The sequence below is a fragment of the Vitis vinifera genome, chromosome 10 (assembly GCF_030704535.1).
Source record: "Vitis vinifera cultivar Pinot Noir 40024 chromosome 10, ASM3070453v1".
Lineage (NCBI taxonomy): Eukaryota > Viridiplantae > Streptophyta > Magnoliopsida > Vitales > Vitaceae > Vitis > Vitis vinifera.
The window spans coordinates 15,402,818-15,419,783 of NC_081814.1; the positions used below are offsets into that span (position 1 = coordinate 15,402,818).

General features: G+C 33.8%; 1 protein-coding gene across 4 annotated transcripts; it reads right to left on the minus strand.

Moving 5' to 3' along the window:
• Positions 1 to 386: 386 nt before the first annotated feature.
• Positions 387 to 12,668, minus strand: LOC100247384 (twinkle homolog protein, chloroplastic/mitochondrial). 4 transcript variants are annotated; one of them, XR_786786.3, is made up of 15 exons: positions 12,290 to 12,668; positions 12,045 to 12,178; positions 10,833 to 10,888; positions 10,684 to 10,741; positions 10,461 to 10,571; positions 9,331 to 9,414; positions 8,146 to 8,226; positions 7,608 to 7,673; positions 7,413 to 7,529; positions 4,447 to 4,494; positions 4,278 to 4,363; positions 4,142 to 4,202; positions 3,343 to 3,525; positions 832 to 911; positions 387 to 728 (listed from the first exon to the last, which is right to left on the minus strand). XR_786786.3 is itself a non-coding variant. In XM_010657473.3 (14 exons), the coding sequence occupies exons 1-14, from the start codon at positions 12,564 to 12,566 to the stop codon at positions 891 to 893; spliced, it is 1,383 nt and encodes a 460-aa protein (XP_010655775.1). In that variant the 5' UTR covers positions 12,567 to 12,668; the 3' UTR covers positions 387 to 890. The 4 variants fall into 4 exon arrangements, 3 of the variants coding, with proteins under 3 accessions (XP_010655775.1, XP_010655776.1, XP_059596243.1); XM_010657473.3 differs by having other exon boundaries at positions 387 to 911; XM_010657474.3 differs by lacking the exons at positions 12,045 to 12,178; positions 12,290 to 12,668 and adding an exon at positions 11,892 to 12,036 and having other exon boundaries at positions 387 to 911.
• Between the last annotated feature and the right edge of the window lie 4,298 nt (positions 12,669 to 16,966).

The following is a 16,966-nucleotide window of genomic DNA, read 5'->3' on the forward strand; positions in this document are numbered from 1 at the left end:
TTTTTGAAAGCTTAATAAAAGTTACAGTGAAGCCATCAAAATGGGTTGATTCTTTGCCTTACTTTCTTCAATGGGATGTGTCATCTTCACTTTAAAATCTCATTGAATGGGATGTTACTCTTTAGCCCGCCCAATTGACCTCAAGGACTCGAGACCATCTGGGCACCATAAGTAGCACATTTGAACTTCTTTGCCTAATAAAAATTCAAATGATTTCATATTCCAAATAACCCACCAAGACTGAATTTGAGCTTTCTAGACGATATGGTAATAATGGAAGAGCCCTCACTAGTCATGTTCATGGTACATGTGGTAGAAACTAGCAATGCATTTCTGTAACATGTTTTGCTAATAATGGCATATTTCAATGAATCTAGAGAAAACCATTCTCCATAAAATTGCTTCATTTTCATTCTTTGAATTGCAAAATCAAGGATACAAACATGGTTTCAAACTTGTTGCCCATTTTCTAGCCTTTTTAAGGTTGCAATAATAGGGGTACATGCATTGAAGTGGAAAGATATTATAGCTTATAATTGTATCCCATTGAAGTGAAAAAAATATCATAGTTGGAGAGCATGATGCAAGGCATGTCCCATTTTCCTTTTCTGTACCCCACCCCCCTCCAATCTCTTCTTCCCCATATCTAATATGTTCTTCCATCCTTCCAAGCTGTATGAATCCAGCCATCAGCTATGAGCTGATTTCATCAACTGTCATCTGTCCATCTATAGTCATTTCAACATGCTCAGCATCTTTAAATCGCTTTGCAGCAACAAAAATGGTCAATGTAATGCTCAGTAGTATGTTGTGAACATCATAGCTACTCACATCAAAGTTAGTCACCGCATTCAAGCCTCGGATGGTAATGACATCAATGTCATAGGCGTTTACTGCTTCACCTTGGGTGCCTGCAAAAAGATGGAAAAAGAGTATCTTAAAGCAAAGCAGAGATACAAGGAAGCATTGAAAATGAAACCAAATTTCTATCAAGGTCTTGTAGCTCTATGGCAGCAAAAGTTTGAGCAAGGAAAATTTTCTTAGTATTATGCAATTGATAGCGATGTTGATTTGGCAATGTGGTCTTCTAAAGAGGTTCTACAGGTTTATAACAAAGTTGATGACAATATGTAATTATAATATATTAACAATAAGGATGAAACTGGACGGTGTTCGGAGCATTGAGGTTAAGGCTATCTTGCAGTTTAGGAAGATGACATCTTTTGTAAAAGCAAGGCGAATAGGTTTAATTGAGAAGTGCTTGAATAACAAGAGAAATAAAGAAGTAGAGAAGAAAATATAAGATAAGAGGGAAGACTATTGAGGGAAAACTTCAATTTTCAGCTGCCCAAGACAAACAACTTATAAAAAATAAAACTTATAAAAAAATAATAATAAAACAACTCATAAAAAACAAACTTAAGGTGCTTGTGGGTTGATTGTAGGCGGGGGGGTGTGAGGGTGGAGTTTGGTAGGTGTGGTCTTCTGGATGTGTACAATTGGACCTTAATTATGGACTTTAGAGAATTTGTGTAGCCAGTGAAAGGCTTCTAAAACAAGACTAACCTAGTACTAACACGGTGCAAATTTCTCCCCCTTCACCTCCCTCACCCTCTCCCCCCCTCTCACCCTCCTTAAAAATGAACTTTTCTAGAAAATCAAAACAGACTGCCATAAATCGAAAGAAGAGACTTTTAATCAAAAGTCAATGTAGAGACTCAAACTATAGAAATTCAAACAAACCTTAAGATTGTTTTTGATAGCCAAATTAAAGGAGAATGAGACAACACACCCGACGAAATTTAAAACCTTAATATTTCAATGCTACATTAACTTCAACAAAATTACTATAGGAATTGAAATATAATCTACTCTGATAACAACTTACTAGAAACTATTGACATCAACTCCCTAATTCATTACTAGTTAACATAAGCAATCCCATATGTATGGGAAAATAAAGAGGATATATGTTAGATAAAGTGTCTAACAAGAAGGGTATGATCTAAGTCACAGAAAGCACACAAGTTCCATCAAAGCTAAAATAAAAGAAAACCATATGCTAGGCAAAATAAATGAAACCAACCCTGAAGCAAATAATTGTAAAAGAAGAAAACTCACATCTCTTAAACATTTGACCCATTAGAGCAAAGATTTAAGGAAATGATTTTTTAAATGTATTTTCGCCATAAGTTAAACAATTACTTTATTGTTGCAAAGCTTATTCAATTTCATTCTTTCTAGACAATCTAGGGTAATAAAACTGCGTTTTCATCCCCTAAGGTGCACTAAGGTAGTAGCTATCTTAAATTCAAGTAGTACGTAAGCTTCACTAACATAGTACATAAGGCGCATTAAGGTACTTTACAAATGCTATGATCACAAAACTAAAATTTAAAATATAAAAAGCTTCCACTTACAAAATAACAAGGGACATCAACACCCATTCGTTAATATAGTTTTGGATGCATAAGCTTGTGAATAATTGTGCTTGCATGAGCTTAATCTACACAACTACTAGCATTGATTTTCTTGACAGCCAATCAGTCATTGTAAGGCATGTGGCAGATTTTTTTTCCCTGCTATCAACTGGCTCATAAGTATTTAGTATCAGTTCATGGAGGAGGTATAGTTGAGAGTCTGTTATCAGATAATCTAGAACCTTTTGAAATTTGGGATGAGGGTCGCTAGTTTTTATTCTGCTTCCAGGCATCAAATGATTTATTAAAAAAATTCCCTTTTTTGACTTTTATCCAGATATATTAAACTAATCTTTCAGTCACAGAATGGATGATTGATAAAGGCAGTGAACAAGAAAATGGAACTAACCCTTTCTCAGGTTCAGTTACTGAGTAGGCTTCAACATCAAGAATAAATGATTTTCAATTACTAGGTAGGTTTCAATGTTAAGAATAAAATATTTCCAGGTCCCTTTATGGCTTAAGATATGCAGTTCAATACCTTCAGGTAATATTTAGCCACCATCTTCCATGAAAAATTCACACATAAAACATAAGAATCAAAATGCAATTTTGCAATTGAAAAGGAAAATTATACCCTCTTATCAAACGGATCCTAAGAAGATTCAAACTACTAACCCCTCAACTACAAATAGACCATAACACTAAATTGAACTTAAGATTTAACAAAACTGTCTGTTAGACCTAAGTTCAGAGCATCCTTCCCTGATGTATCCAACTTTACATTTGACTATTCTTCTCAAACCACTCAATACTTCAAGGTACACTTAAATATATTCTTCAGAAGTAATAACAAAGCCAAAGGAAGGTTAAAAATAAAATTTAAAAAGCAATCAAGACATAAATGAAATATTGTACTTACATTGTATAATCCATTCAGACCCCTCCATCCAGTTGAAACACCAAGCTCAAAACCAAGAGTGTGATGATAATATGCATCAATCTCATTAAAGTAATGGCTAAAGTTGAACAATCCTTGAATAGGATATACCTCAGCATTCTCAATTACTTTTTTCAGAACATCAGGTCCTAAATACATAAGCACCTGAGAACATAATTTAACAAATAATCAGTGTTTCAACTTTTATCTTTGCAAGAGAGAACTACACCAAAATAAATGCAATGCTTCCCAGAACAACTATTTTTTGCTAGAACCTGGCAATTGAATGTTTATCACAAGCATGAATGCCAGCTAAAGTGCACACCATGCATCACAGACAGCATGATGCATAGACAACAGTTACTGTGTCACATTTATTATATATCCACTCAATTAATGTCATTTTTACTCTCTATCCTTTCTTAGAATAAACATAAAGCAGCTAATGGGTATCAGATGAAGTGGGGAAATTATCAAAAGACAATACATATGATGGAAGGACAACTTGACACACTAGGGGAAACACAAGAAAAGTCCACCAACTTCATATTGATACATATGCTACAAAATGCAGCAAGACGTTCTCAGTATTTGATGGAGAAACTTTGATGATTTTCACCACATGATGAACTCAATCAAATTATTAGTAACAAACATGTAGTATTTCAAAGGGAAACCTCTAGAAATAAAATTATTATTAAATAATGTAGTCAAAACACCCTAAAATTTTAACATTAAACTAAATATTATATTATTATGTGTTCAGACATTTATATCAAACCTCATTCGCATCTTTGAAATGTTCAACTTCATTTTTCTTAGGCCATTTTACTTGCCAACATCTGCCATCTCACAAAAAATGAGTTATCAGAAATTTTTCAACGAAATAAACAATATCAGCACACAATCATGTAAACCTTTCTCTTCCAAGGCGGCGAGCAAGTTCTTCAGCTAAGGCAAGACCAGGTGCATCCCCATCAGTTGCAAGTATAATGCGAGATGCCTATAATATTAAAAAAAATAAAAGACCTATCATTTCTGCATTAATTCATTGTAACTGAAAACCATAAACCTCCTTTTACCAACCTTCTCCAGGTACTCCTTGCAGTTCCATAGATACTGATATTTTATGTCCTAGCTTTACAAAAAATATGGAAGGGGCATCAGATCCAAATTCTCTATACAAAAGGTATATAAAAAGCATTAATGCCCTTTGCATTTATGAGGGAACACAAGGGGCAAAGACTGACATCTGAATAGAGCAATGCCTACTAAGAGACACAAGCATTATAATTATAAGACTAAGAGCCTGGACAAACAGAAAATATTAGCCAAAAAAAATAATGAAAGCATGATAGAGGATGCCTAGAATTAGTATCATTGTGCAATCTGTAGATATATTCATTCAAAGAGAAGTGAATCCCAAAATGTGTAGTTATACTGTACAGTTTATATTGCAGTGCTTGATAACAACCCCAAGACTAGAGTTGAAATCATTTTTTTTTTTAATGGGTAAAAAGCAATATAATAAAAGCAAGGCACTCCAAAGAAGTGTCCCAAAGTACATAGGAAGTATACAAAGGGCACCTAAAAAGCACCTCAAAAAAGAGCAAGGGACTCAAGTTGAAATCAATTGACGACAACCAAGTAGCTAAGAGAACATGGATATTCTTTTTTCTCTTTTTCAACATTTTGTATAAGGGAAAAATACTGTAAAAAGGCTAGAGATATCAAAGAAGGATGGGGTATCTTTCCCACATAAGTTGAAGTTAGAGAAAGAAAAAGAAGAAAGAACCAGGAAATTAACATTTAACACTAAATGTAACAACTAGAGATCCAAACCAAACACCCCACCCTGCTGAACAAAATAAAATAAAATAAAAACTACTAAAGATCAGCCTCCCTACTTAGACTAGGAGGGGAGGGGATAATCCTCAAAAGGGCCTGAATTCTCCTCAAAACAGACACCAAAACTTCCAAGGGCTTCTGCTCCCCATGATTCCAAGGAAAGAAACACTTAGGAATCTCTTTCCACAGGGAAACTCAATATGCCCAATTAGATGTCATAATCAATTTTCCAAGAGTGAAAACAGCTCAGCCTTAACAACTGCCCTAATGCCCAACCAAGTTGAAGCTCCCAAAAGCACAACCATCAAAATTTAGCTTAATGCCACCAAAAGGACTCCTGCGACAAATAATTTCCTCCTTTATCTTCCTACCCATGGAAGCAGCTTTCAAATCATAGAAGTGATAATCAACTGGTCAAGAAGAAAACAATATATCACATTATCTACCATAGGTCCCTTTTTTTTATGGGTAAATCATAGTTGTGAAACGCCTAGGCTCCGGGCGGCGCGACGCCACCCTTTGGCGCCTCGCTTGAAGGCAGGCAACGCCCCTTCACGAAGGTGCCGCTTAGGCGCGACGCGGTCCACAGGTGCGCCTCGATCCCCTACCTCCTTCTTCTCCTTCTCCTTCTTCTTTTTCTTCTTCTTCTCCAGCGTCGGGTTGCAAAGGGCAGGGAGAAGCCCTAACTTCTTTTTTTATTTTTTGGGACCAAAACGACGTCGTTTTGGACATCTTTAAAAAGGGTCAAAACGATGTCGTTTTGGACCTTTTTATTTTAAAAAGAACAGGCCAAAACGATGCCGTTTTGGCCCTGTTTTCCCTTCCAACCCCCTTTTCTGGTTGTTTTCAACCCGACAACTCTCCCAAATTTTGCCCTAGCCTCATCCGTGTAGTGGAGAAGTAAAGAAAATGAAAAATAGGAGGAAAAATAGGAGAAAAATATATGTAAATTAGGGTGCACCTTACTTCACTAAAACCCACGCCTTAGATGCGCCTTACGCCTCAAGCTCTAGGACTACTTTGCGCCTTGGTGCACCTTGAGCCTTTTAAAACTATGGAGTAAATTTTTGCCCCCATTGTGACTTGAACCTGGAACCTCTCACAACCCCTCCCCATCCCTTCACCACTTGAGCTAGGCCTCAAGGGCATCTACCATAGGTCCCTTTGATCCTCGAAGATCTTGGCATTCATTCCAGCCCAATCACCCATCAGCTATAAGAGCACGCCACCAAAGCACTCTTCTAGTATACCCCTTGTTAAGCCCTGAAAGGTTATGACCAGCATACTAGAGATATCCTGAGGGGTTTGCCAAGGATTTGGACAATAAGGTATGGCAGCCAAGGGGGTGTTAACCATTGTTCTGCTACCTATATTTACTTCCATAACAAACCATAGAAGAACTTCACTTTTTTTGGTCATCTCTAAAGTCACTTACAAACTAGGGCCATATTTTCAAAGAACCATGTGTAGATCTACTCTCCTTTCATGCTAACTTAGGTTTGCACAAGTATCATGCCTATCTAAATCATCTCTGATGTCTTACCCGTGATCCTATCAAAGAAAATTGCCTCGAAGTTTCTAAATAGTAGCTGCCACCATTTCTGTCATCTGTCAACTAGTAAAATGTGTGCACAACGTCTTCCTAGTTTCTGGTATCACATACTATATTAGATCGTGTATCATATATCTTATTTTTATCACATTTCATATCATGTTATATATTTGTCAATAATCTTACATAAAAAAGTAAAATAAAAAGTAAAAAATAAAAGACCCATTGGGAAACCAATAAGCCCATACTCCTTGATTCGGAGTGTCACCTTCTTTCTGGTAAGGATCCATTAGAAGAGTCCTCTGGCATTGAACATTACAAACCATCTGATGGACAAGTTTGATTGAGAGCAATGTCAAAAAATTTTACAATACAGAGCTTCACTGAAGAACTAGTGGACAAAGTCTGTTCCTATTCTTCTCTTCTCTTCAGGCCACAAGGATTAATGATTTGTAAGAATTCTTTGGATGGGAGTGAGTTTGCTTCCTAACTCAACGAGAAGGGATATTTCATGAAAATGTTTGTTGTATATAGGCAGGGATTAAAAAATCAGATTATGTCACAGATATTTCGCCAAAAAAATCGATTATCAACGTTGGGCGAAGGGATATATCAACATATTAAAAAAATCAACCCAAAGACAAACACAAACCTTTTCCTCAGATTCGAACACTTTTGTAGAAACTGACGGAGGCGCTCCATCAGGGACACTCACACAATTGTAGAATCCAGCTTCTTCCATTGAAAGTTTGTCTATTTCACCCTCAACCTAAATCAAACATTAAAATAATCAGGTGAAATATTTTTCAAATAACTGCCCACAGCAAGTGGAGAGAACATTATTTACAATGATTATATCACTTGCTTCCTTTATATCATCCACACCATAGAATATTTTCTCTGTGTCCTTTTCCTGCAGACCAATAGCAAAAAATGAAGAGATCAAAATTGGAATAACATCAAAATTCATCCCTCAAAGCAGAAAGAAATGTTATGATAATAGCATTAGAGGAATTATGCAACTAAAGAACTAAAGTTATTAACAAATAGGAAAGGCCATGTCCCAATATCAGGAATGAAACCCCCTATACAGTTTTTTTGTTTATTAGGTGGTAAGAGATGAAGACTAATGAAAAGAAGAAATGCAACAAGGAGACCTCCTCATCAAGGAAAACGGAAAAAGGGAAATACTAAAAATTGACAAGAAACCAAAACCAACTTCTTCAATTTAGCAGATAAGATCTGATAATATGATGCAGATGAGATTCAGGCAATGGAGGTCCCTTCCACAGGTTTAAAATGCAGCTAAATTAGATATCATTCCATTTTATTAACCACTGTTTGTCAGTTACTTGAAGTAGATATCCAAACTAATCAAAAAATACCTGCCAAAAATTCTTGTTAACATCCCGATATTTGCAACTCACAAGCACCCCATTTCTTCGATAAGTAAATGCAATAATAAACTGTCAAGAAAATCAGAAACCATCAGATATAGCAATAATGGTCACATTCAGACAAAAGCAACAAGAATAAAATGTTAATCACTGGAAGGAAACTAATGTTTGTTATGTTGCCTTGTAGCATTATGATCCCTCTTTTCTTAGTTACCCTGATTGAGAAGAACAGCAGCCACTCAGTCCAAAATGAGGCAGAAAACCATTCATCTTGCCCCTCTTTTGCAACACAATAACTGAGGAAAACTTTAGAGCCATTTAGATTCACTTTGCACCATTAGAACTTATGAAAAGAGATCATAGCTAACACTCCTGACCTTTATATCAGCCTCACCAGAATTTGCTAATCCAAATCCAATTAGTACAATGCTAAGGACCGACCATTTGTCATATTTTTAGGTATATTGCCTATAGAAAAAACAAACCAGTTGCCTTATCTCAATCCCTTGATTCACGAATCTATACTAAACCTTTTCCTGGGCATCAAAACTCAAAAACCAAACAAAAAGGAAGAGGGAGGTAAGGAAAATGTCCCCTCTCTCCTTGCTCTGTTGTATTTGAGAGAATAGAATGGCCAAGTTTTTAAAGAGGAGGAGCTCGCAGATTAGAGCTTGAAGGAGATCTTCAAAAAGTCCCTTTTGGAGTGGACTCAGGCCCCTGGGGGGGGGATCAACAATTCTTCCTTTATTGGACTTTTTAGACCATCAAAGCTTGGGTTAGTTTACATTCCTAGTTTGCATTTTCTATTCTTTTTGTGGTACTCTCTGTATTTTCCTTGTACGCATGGGTGGAACCCCGTTTTTGTTAGGCACTCTTTAATGTGCCTCTATACACCTAGAAAAAATTCATCAAAAACAAAGTAGCTCATTGGTCATAGGATTAACTTTTGGCATAAAAGGTATCATAAATGAGCTCTATTATATAATGTTTTCATCATTACACACCTTTTAAGCAAAGGTGAGACCAGAAAACTCTTAAAGTCAATTCATCCTGATCAATGTCATTGAAAAAGAGAATTCATATATACAATTAGGGTGACTCAAACCTCATAATTAATCATTAAAGATAAATGAAGGTGACAGTATTTTTCTTGAACTGAGTGCCAATGTGCACCTGATCACCATATGTTTTTTGCATGACAGAATTTCTTGCCAATGTTTTTTCTGATATCATTCGCTCTCCAAAATATGCAACTAGCTGAAACAAGGCCAATTAGGAAATATTAACTATTTTGCATAAGGCAAACAAAATAAGTTTACTAAAAATATTGCTAAACAAGACCATCATAGTAAAAAATAAAAATAAAATAAAATAAAATAAAAACTAGTACTGAAACTTGAAATAATAGTAAGAAAATAAAATAGTTAGTAACAACTAAAAAATTTACAGAAATATAATAAATAAAAAAGGATTTAGGAAAGAGAAGCATAGAGAAAACTTTGTGCCTTTGAGAGAAAAATGCGAGGATGGTGTTAGGTGAAGTTTGGTTTTCTACAACTGCAAGAAGCCATGGTATGCATATTTTATTTGAGTTTGCAGATGAAAACTTTCAGCTTTCATAATCATAGAACATTCCAAATTATAAGGGCTTATCTATTAAGTCTTTTGTTGTTGGGGAAGTCTTGTAGAAGAAAGTTCCACAAATTGGGGGGTTATGAAGAAGGATTGTGGTCAAAGTTAGAGGTCCAGGAGAACTCCCTTCCCATTTTGGCTGGAATTCTGTGGATAGATTGATTGATAAAAACCTGGGCATTGAAGGCATTACTTGCATCAATTCTTTCTCACCAATGGTTTCTCAAAATTGAATCATATCAAGAAAACAAATGACCAATTTGTTTTTGAGTGATGAGGGATCAAATACCCAATCATCATCATCAAACTTCCAATTGTCCTATGGATGAGCCTAATCTCCTAACTTCCACGACATGTTCACAATTGAGCAAATGACGAAATGTAGAGAACACAGGTACAATTTTTTATTTTTATTTTGATAGATAATTGAGAATAGGGGTACCATATAAATACTATTCATGAAAAAAGGTTGTGCATGATAAGCCTTTAAGGCTAGGCTCACATAGCAAGGATTCGAGTGGGATGGAGAATGTTCCAAGTTAAATTCCACATAATAGGAAAAAAAATACCTATTAATAGAAATGTTGTGTGATAAAAACACTCTTAAAAGACCAAACTGGTTAAACCACCCAATCAAGATCATTGGCAATAAGACAAGTGAAAAGGCAAACCTCACTACAAAGTGGTTTTAAACCCAAACTTTTTTCTGTGATTTCTCTTTTGGGCTTAATTTTGGTAATTTGGTTCAACCTTCCATATGATGAGCTGTCATTTACAAAGGCCTGCAACCAAATGGAAAACATTAGGCAAGGGGATCTCACAACCAATAATGAATCCAAAATTTTATAGTAAAAATTAATTATATATCAAACTTGTGCGACAGAAGTATCTTACCCGTATGTTACCTCTCCACCCACATTTTCCTTGATGACACACCCATACAGCATAATCCCTATGGCCCTCAAAAATTTTTGTAATTAGATATGAGTGCAGAACTATTGAAAAACAAAAGAAAATTTAAATTAAAAAAAAATGTAACATACCCATCTAAAGTGATGAAAAGAGATAAGCTTTTCTCCATTGAATCACCACCCTTACACTAAGGTGCCAAGAACAACATATAAATACATATTTTACATTGAAAATAAAAATAAATAAATAAAAGAATTAAAAAATTAAAAACATATATTTAAAAAAAAAAGCTCAAAAAAAATGAATTTGCAAATAAGAAGCTAAAGGACAAATGAAGTCACATGTATCCAATTTGTACTAAATGGAATCCCCCAACATACAAAAGGTTTGTTGTAAGAAGTATTCTTTAGATGTTTGATCATTTTTATTAATATAGGTTATCTATCTGCTCACTAATCATTTTCATGGGTAAACCTTTTCTTTGCAAGGGACCGCAAACTTGGGAACCTCCTACAACCCCAACCCAAACCCTTACCACTTTAGCCAAGCCTCAAGGGCTACTCACTAATCTTTGTTTGAAACTGGATCCCTCCTTTTTTTTCTACCTCTTCTCCCTTCAGTATGGATCCCAAACTGCCGCCCCTTAAGACAAAGCAATAAAGGAGACAACTATTCATCCCCTATTCTCCAACTCCACAACGATCTTCTAACTTCAATAATTTATTTTTTTAGTTTTCCATCTTTCATCAAACATAGTCAACATTTCCATGCATTGATGCAAGACCACCATTTATTGTGTCAATTGCCTCTCTGAAGCACTTTCTCTACTACATGTCTATCACTCAAAAAAATTTTACCTTTAGATAGTGACAGTCTGTTATTAAACCAATTGTGTCATCCTTTTCTTATTGAGCCAGATGAATCGAGGGCCTTAAGTCATACAGTAGTTTTCCCTAGGAAAAGGACCATAAAAAGACTTTATAGCCTGTTTAATAATTAAGTCAGTTTTGAAGATAAACCATGAAAATTCTAATACCATATAAAACTATCCACCTATGTTTCAATTGGTAAATAGATGACTCCAGGTTTGTTCTTATTTACCCTGTTTACCTGATATAATTCAATTAGAGAATAATCCAGTAAATCAAAGCAAGAATTTGTAAACCTATATGTTAGATTGAAGTCATTACCTGGTTGTTGTATGGTAGCATGAAGATGGTGTTCACTGTACACATGGAAATCCATAAACCCACTTTTGGGTGTTCCAATTCATTTTATCTATAACCCTCATCCAACAACAAACATAGCAGCAAAAAAAAAAAATAGAACTTAGAAACTTATACCGTGGGACACGTCAAGTGACTGTAGTGCCCAATTTTAAGCATTTGTGTGTCAAAGCCTATCACCTCCAGTTTCTTCTTCAAAACGTTGAGTCGGGCGGAGGAATTACTGGTGTCTTCTGGGTTCTCCGAATAAACTTCAAGAACCAAAGAAAACCAAAAAATAAAATAGTGTTCAATAAGCAATTCCAAAAAACAAAACAAGGCGCGCGTTCACACACACATATATATGAGAAGAGAAGGAAGACCTGGTCCGGGGACTTTGGAATGGGAAGTATAAGGTAAGGCGAAGGTTTTGAGGGAGATTGGGAGGATTCTGGAGTTGGGTTTTAAAGGAAAGGCGGAGATGATGCCGGGCGAGGAAAGGTTTAACTTGAGAGGCAGCGTGGAAGGAGTGGGTTTGAGGAGGTGTTTGGAGGCCATGAGGATGGTGCGTGAAGAGGAGATGACTAGCCTCTGTTGTTGAAGAAGAAGCATTTGAGGGTCTGAGACTCGGAGTTTGAGAAAGAGCAGCGAAAAGGGCATCAACAGAGTGTTCGTTCATCAGCAGTGCTCCATGGTCGCTGCCCCCTGAACAACTTGGGAAAGCTCTCCCTACCCTCTCCCTTTCCCTCTCGCACATTACGCCTCACGCCCCTTTGGAAGCGGACAGGCCTTAGCCCAATTTGCTGGAACTAGGGCTTTCGGCCCAGTGTCTCTCAGGGTCGGGCCGCTCGGGGCCTTTCCACGTTCAAAATCTATGGGTACGTTTGGTTGCTGTTTTTAAAAACTGTACTGAAAAATAATTTTTTATAATAGTTTTTAAGAATAATTTTTGATGTTTTTTATAAAAAAAAATTATTTGGGAACTGAATTTTTGAAAACAGTTTTTATTCTCAAAAACAAAAAAAAAAAAACATGTTTGATTGAATTAATAAAAAAGTTTTTTAGAATAAGTAAAATAAAAAACATATTTAAAATATGTTTTTTTTCCAATTAATAAAATGTTTTCTTCAAGTAACTTTATATTATAAATTTATAAATAATTTTTATATACACAATTCATTTAAATTAAAATGTTTTTTTTCAGTTTTTATAAAATTTGAAACAAAAATTGGGGAAAAATGAAATAAAAGAAAAGTTGATTAATTTTATATTTGATTAATTTTAAAATAAAAATATTTTTTATATTTTTTTAAAATAAATCAAATATGATAAAATCATTTTTATTAATAGTTTTTTTCTTGACTTAATCTTTAATTTTATTAAAAATTATAGTATATTCTATTAAGAGGAGATAAAAAATTTTAAAAAGAATTAATTTAATTTTTACAACTAATTTTCACCTAACAAGCTTGTTAATAAAATAAATAGGACATGAAAATAAATGCAAGTAAGGTGAAGTTTGAAGATAGTCACTTTCCAAAGGATCCCACGGCTAAAGATAGTGTTTTGTTTGGGTTGACCAATAGATTTTACCACCTAATATGCTTTGACCAATAGATTTATACTTTATACATGAATTTTTTTTACCAACCATGTCCCTTAAATATCTCTACCCATTCTACTATTGAAAAAAGTGTTTACCCAATATTCTTACCCTATTTACATATTACTACCCTCACCCTCAATCGTCTCTCATCTTCTTCAAATCTGAGAAAAAAGTCACCTGTAAAACCCTCTCAAAGCAACTTGTTTTCTTTCTTTTCCATGTCCTTAAGCTAGTTTTTTTGTTTTTCTTGAACAAAACAACTCAAGAAAAATCAAATTTGAGAAATAGGAAAAATCGGGATTTTTTTTTTTTTTTTCTGTTTTCATTCTCCTTCCCCACTTTTTCTCAGCATCCAAACGGGAAAAAAAAAACTAACAACACATGATAAAAAAAAAAAAAAAAAAAAAAAAAAAGCTCAGATCTCATTCGAATAACAAAATTGATATCTCTTTACCCAGATCTAACATTTTTCTCAACAAATGTTGCCAAAAAAAGCCTATTTTACTAGATCAACCAAAAATAACTTCAACATATGCGGAAATAAAAAGAAAACACAAATGTGTTGGTAGAGTTACCTTCATTTCTTGGGAATGTTGCCACTATGCTGGAGAAGAGGAAATATGAGAAGAGGAAGAAAAAAAAATACGAAGAAGAGATATTCTCTTTATGGTTTTTTTTGTTTCGTAAATAGTAAAAAATGGAGAAAACAACACTTTTTTGTTCTCTAAAAAGTGTCATTTTGAGAACATGGAGAACAAGAAAAACAAAAACAACTTTCTCAACCAAATAAGTTTTTAGTGTTTTTTGTTTTCAAGAATAGAAAACAGTTCTTGAAAACACCAACCAAACAAGCCCTATACTTCTATGTTTATACTATATATAAAGTGTTTGTTATTTTTTTGTTATGATATTCAATTACTCTTATTTTATGTTATGATATTACCCATTCACCTCAACATTTTAATCAAAGGATATTTTATTTAAATAATATTATTTTTTAAAAGCATCACTTTAAAAAATAAATATCAATATCTATATTAAGTCTAAAAGAATAATCACCTCTAAAACATCTTATACCCAAAAAAAAATCCACCTAAAAAAATTTATTCTTCTCTAGAAACCCCTCCTTCAATAAATACTAAATGCTAATGGTTTTTCACTTCATATTTCTCTTTATATGGATGGTTGTTTTTCAGTCTCAACATTAAAAAAATTATAACTTTCATATGTAATGTCTTTTTAATTTTATTCACCTATAAATAAACTCATTTTCTCAACCCGTAAAGAATTCATTTTATTTCTCTCCCTTCTCTTTTTCATTTTTAGATTTTATTTGCTCACAAAATAACGGAAATAAGTATTTTCTCATTGTTAGATTCTATTTGCTTACAAAAAGACACAAGTTGTCATGAACGGTTTAGTGTTTTTTATTTATTTATTGGTAGATCTTATAGTCCTAGTATTAGATACGACATTTGCTTTGCACTTGCTTTATCACCTAATGCTAGATTTTTTTTTTTTTTTTTATCTCTCTTCGACATTCTTCGATGTTATATCTTTTTCAACATAATGATTGCCTTCCTTATTCATCCCTCCTCATTTTCATGAAGTCTATCTAGTTTTTATTTTTATTTTTTATCTTTAATGAATCAACACTGTTTTTTATGGAATTGATTTTGTTAACGGATTGAAAATTGTATTATATTCATTCTTGAAGATTATATTGAATTTGTTTGTGGTTCACATTATTTTATAAATAAATAAATTTTAAATTTGTTAGGACATTGAGTTTTGTTTTTATGTTGACAATTTTGTTCCTTTTTTTGTTTGGTCATAGAAGTTTTTCTAGATAATGACTTACTTTCCATTGAAGATCAAAGGTTGTTATTTGTCTAACAGGAAGTTACATGTATGTTTAAAGAAGTTTGGTTTGTAGCAAATTAGGCTATTGTGGACCCCGCATTTCGGCTCATGCGTTTCCCACTCGATGGCGAGCTCGATTTTGATTTGAAAAAATGATCTTTATTGATTAAGAAAATGACTTGGAGTCATCACTTATTTTTATTTTATTTTTAAAAAGGGTAAACAAAATAAGAAAGAAAACTTTAAGTGCGACTCTTGGTTTTGGAAAAGGTGATCTACGGAAAACCAGATCGGGTTCGGGGGTCAGGTTACTTATAGGGAAGGTACGGTGAAGACCATAACACCCCTCTAAGTCCCTAAAGACGGGTTTCTACTAATAAGATGAAGCTGATGTGGCAATTGATGAGTAAATCAATGAATATCCTGAATGATCATGCACGCATAAGAATCGAGACATGCATAGACAACGATTAGAAGGAAAATGAGTACATACCTAGGCAACGAGCCACCGTGCGCTATCAATAGAGAGGGTTAGTACACCATATAGAGCACAAAACAGATCACATGCATCACTAAACAGGGATTAAAATTGTTCGAAGGAAAACTGAATTTTTGAAATTCATTTGAGAATCAGAATATTAGAGATTATTTGAAAACTGGATTCTTAAGAATTAAATGTCAGAATGAGAACTTTTAGAAATTAAATTTGAAAGAGAATTGGGATTTTGAAGATTTATTTGAAAGTTCGGGATTTTTAATAATAATTAAGTTACGAAAATTGGGATTATGGGAGTTAAATTTTGAAAGGGATCAGAATCGTAAGTTATTTGAGCGTAGAAACTATGAAAGTTGATGTATAAAAATTGGAAATCTTAGAATCATTCGAAGGCAGAATTTATAGAAATAATGAATAAGATGATAATGATAACGATAATAATAAGTAGCGGGATAAACACGGGAATTGGAGCATGGGAAACTGAAAATTAAATTCGGAGGTGGGACAATTGGAATTTCAAATAGCTAAATTTAGAAATCGGAATTTTGAAGAATTAGACTTTAATGATTGAAATTTTTAAGAGAAATAAATGGGTAAGTATGGAGTAATGTTACTAATTAATCAAAACGATATTTGGACGGATGAATAGTGAATAGTGGGATTTTGAGAATTAAGTTTGAAAATCGGACCTTTGAATTTTGAACTCTAATTATTGGAATTTTTAGAAGAAAGAAATAAGTAAACGTAGAATTTATGATAACGATAACAATGATGATATTTAAATGAATAAAAGTGAATGGTGGAATTTTAACAAAAATAATGTTTGAACGAATAAAATAGTGGAATTTTTCTAATTGAAAATTTGAATTAGGGCGTTAGATTTTGAAAGAATTAGGCTTTGAGTAAATAGGTAGGTATGAGATTATAATACTAATTAACGAGAATAATATTTAGGCGAATAAAGATGGGTAGTAGAATTTTTGGGATTGAAGTTTTAATTCAGAAATTGGATTTTTGAAGAATTGGATCCTATATAAATAAATAGACGCGGAACAAGAATCCTAAATAACAAGAATAAAATTTAGATGAATAATG

What these genes read in the sequence shown, in the direction of transcription:
- LOC100247384 (XM_010657473.3), bottom strand. Translation starts at nt 12,566, where the DNA reads ATGCCCTTTTCGCTGCTCTTTCTCAAACTCCGAGTCTCAGACCCTCAA. An exon ending in AAGCAAGTGATATAATCATT is followed by an intron (nt 7,530 to 7,607) that starts GTAAATAATGTT and finishes TGTTTGATTTAG; the next exon opens with GTTGAGGGTGAAATAGACAA. An exon ending in CGCCGCCTTGGAAGAGAAAG is followed by an intron (nt 4,203 to 4,277) that starts GTTTACATGATT and finishes GTGAGATGGCAG; the next exon opens with ATGTTGGCAAGTAAAATGGC.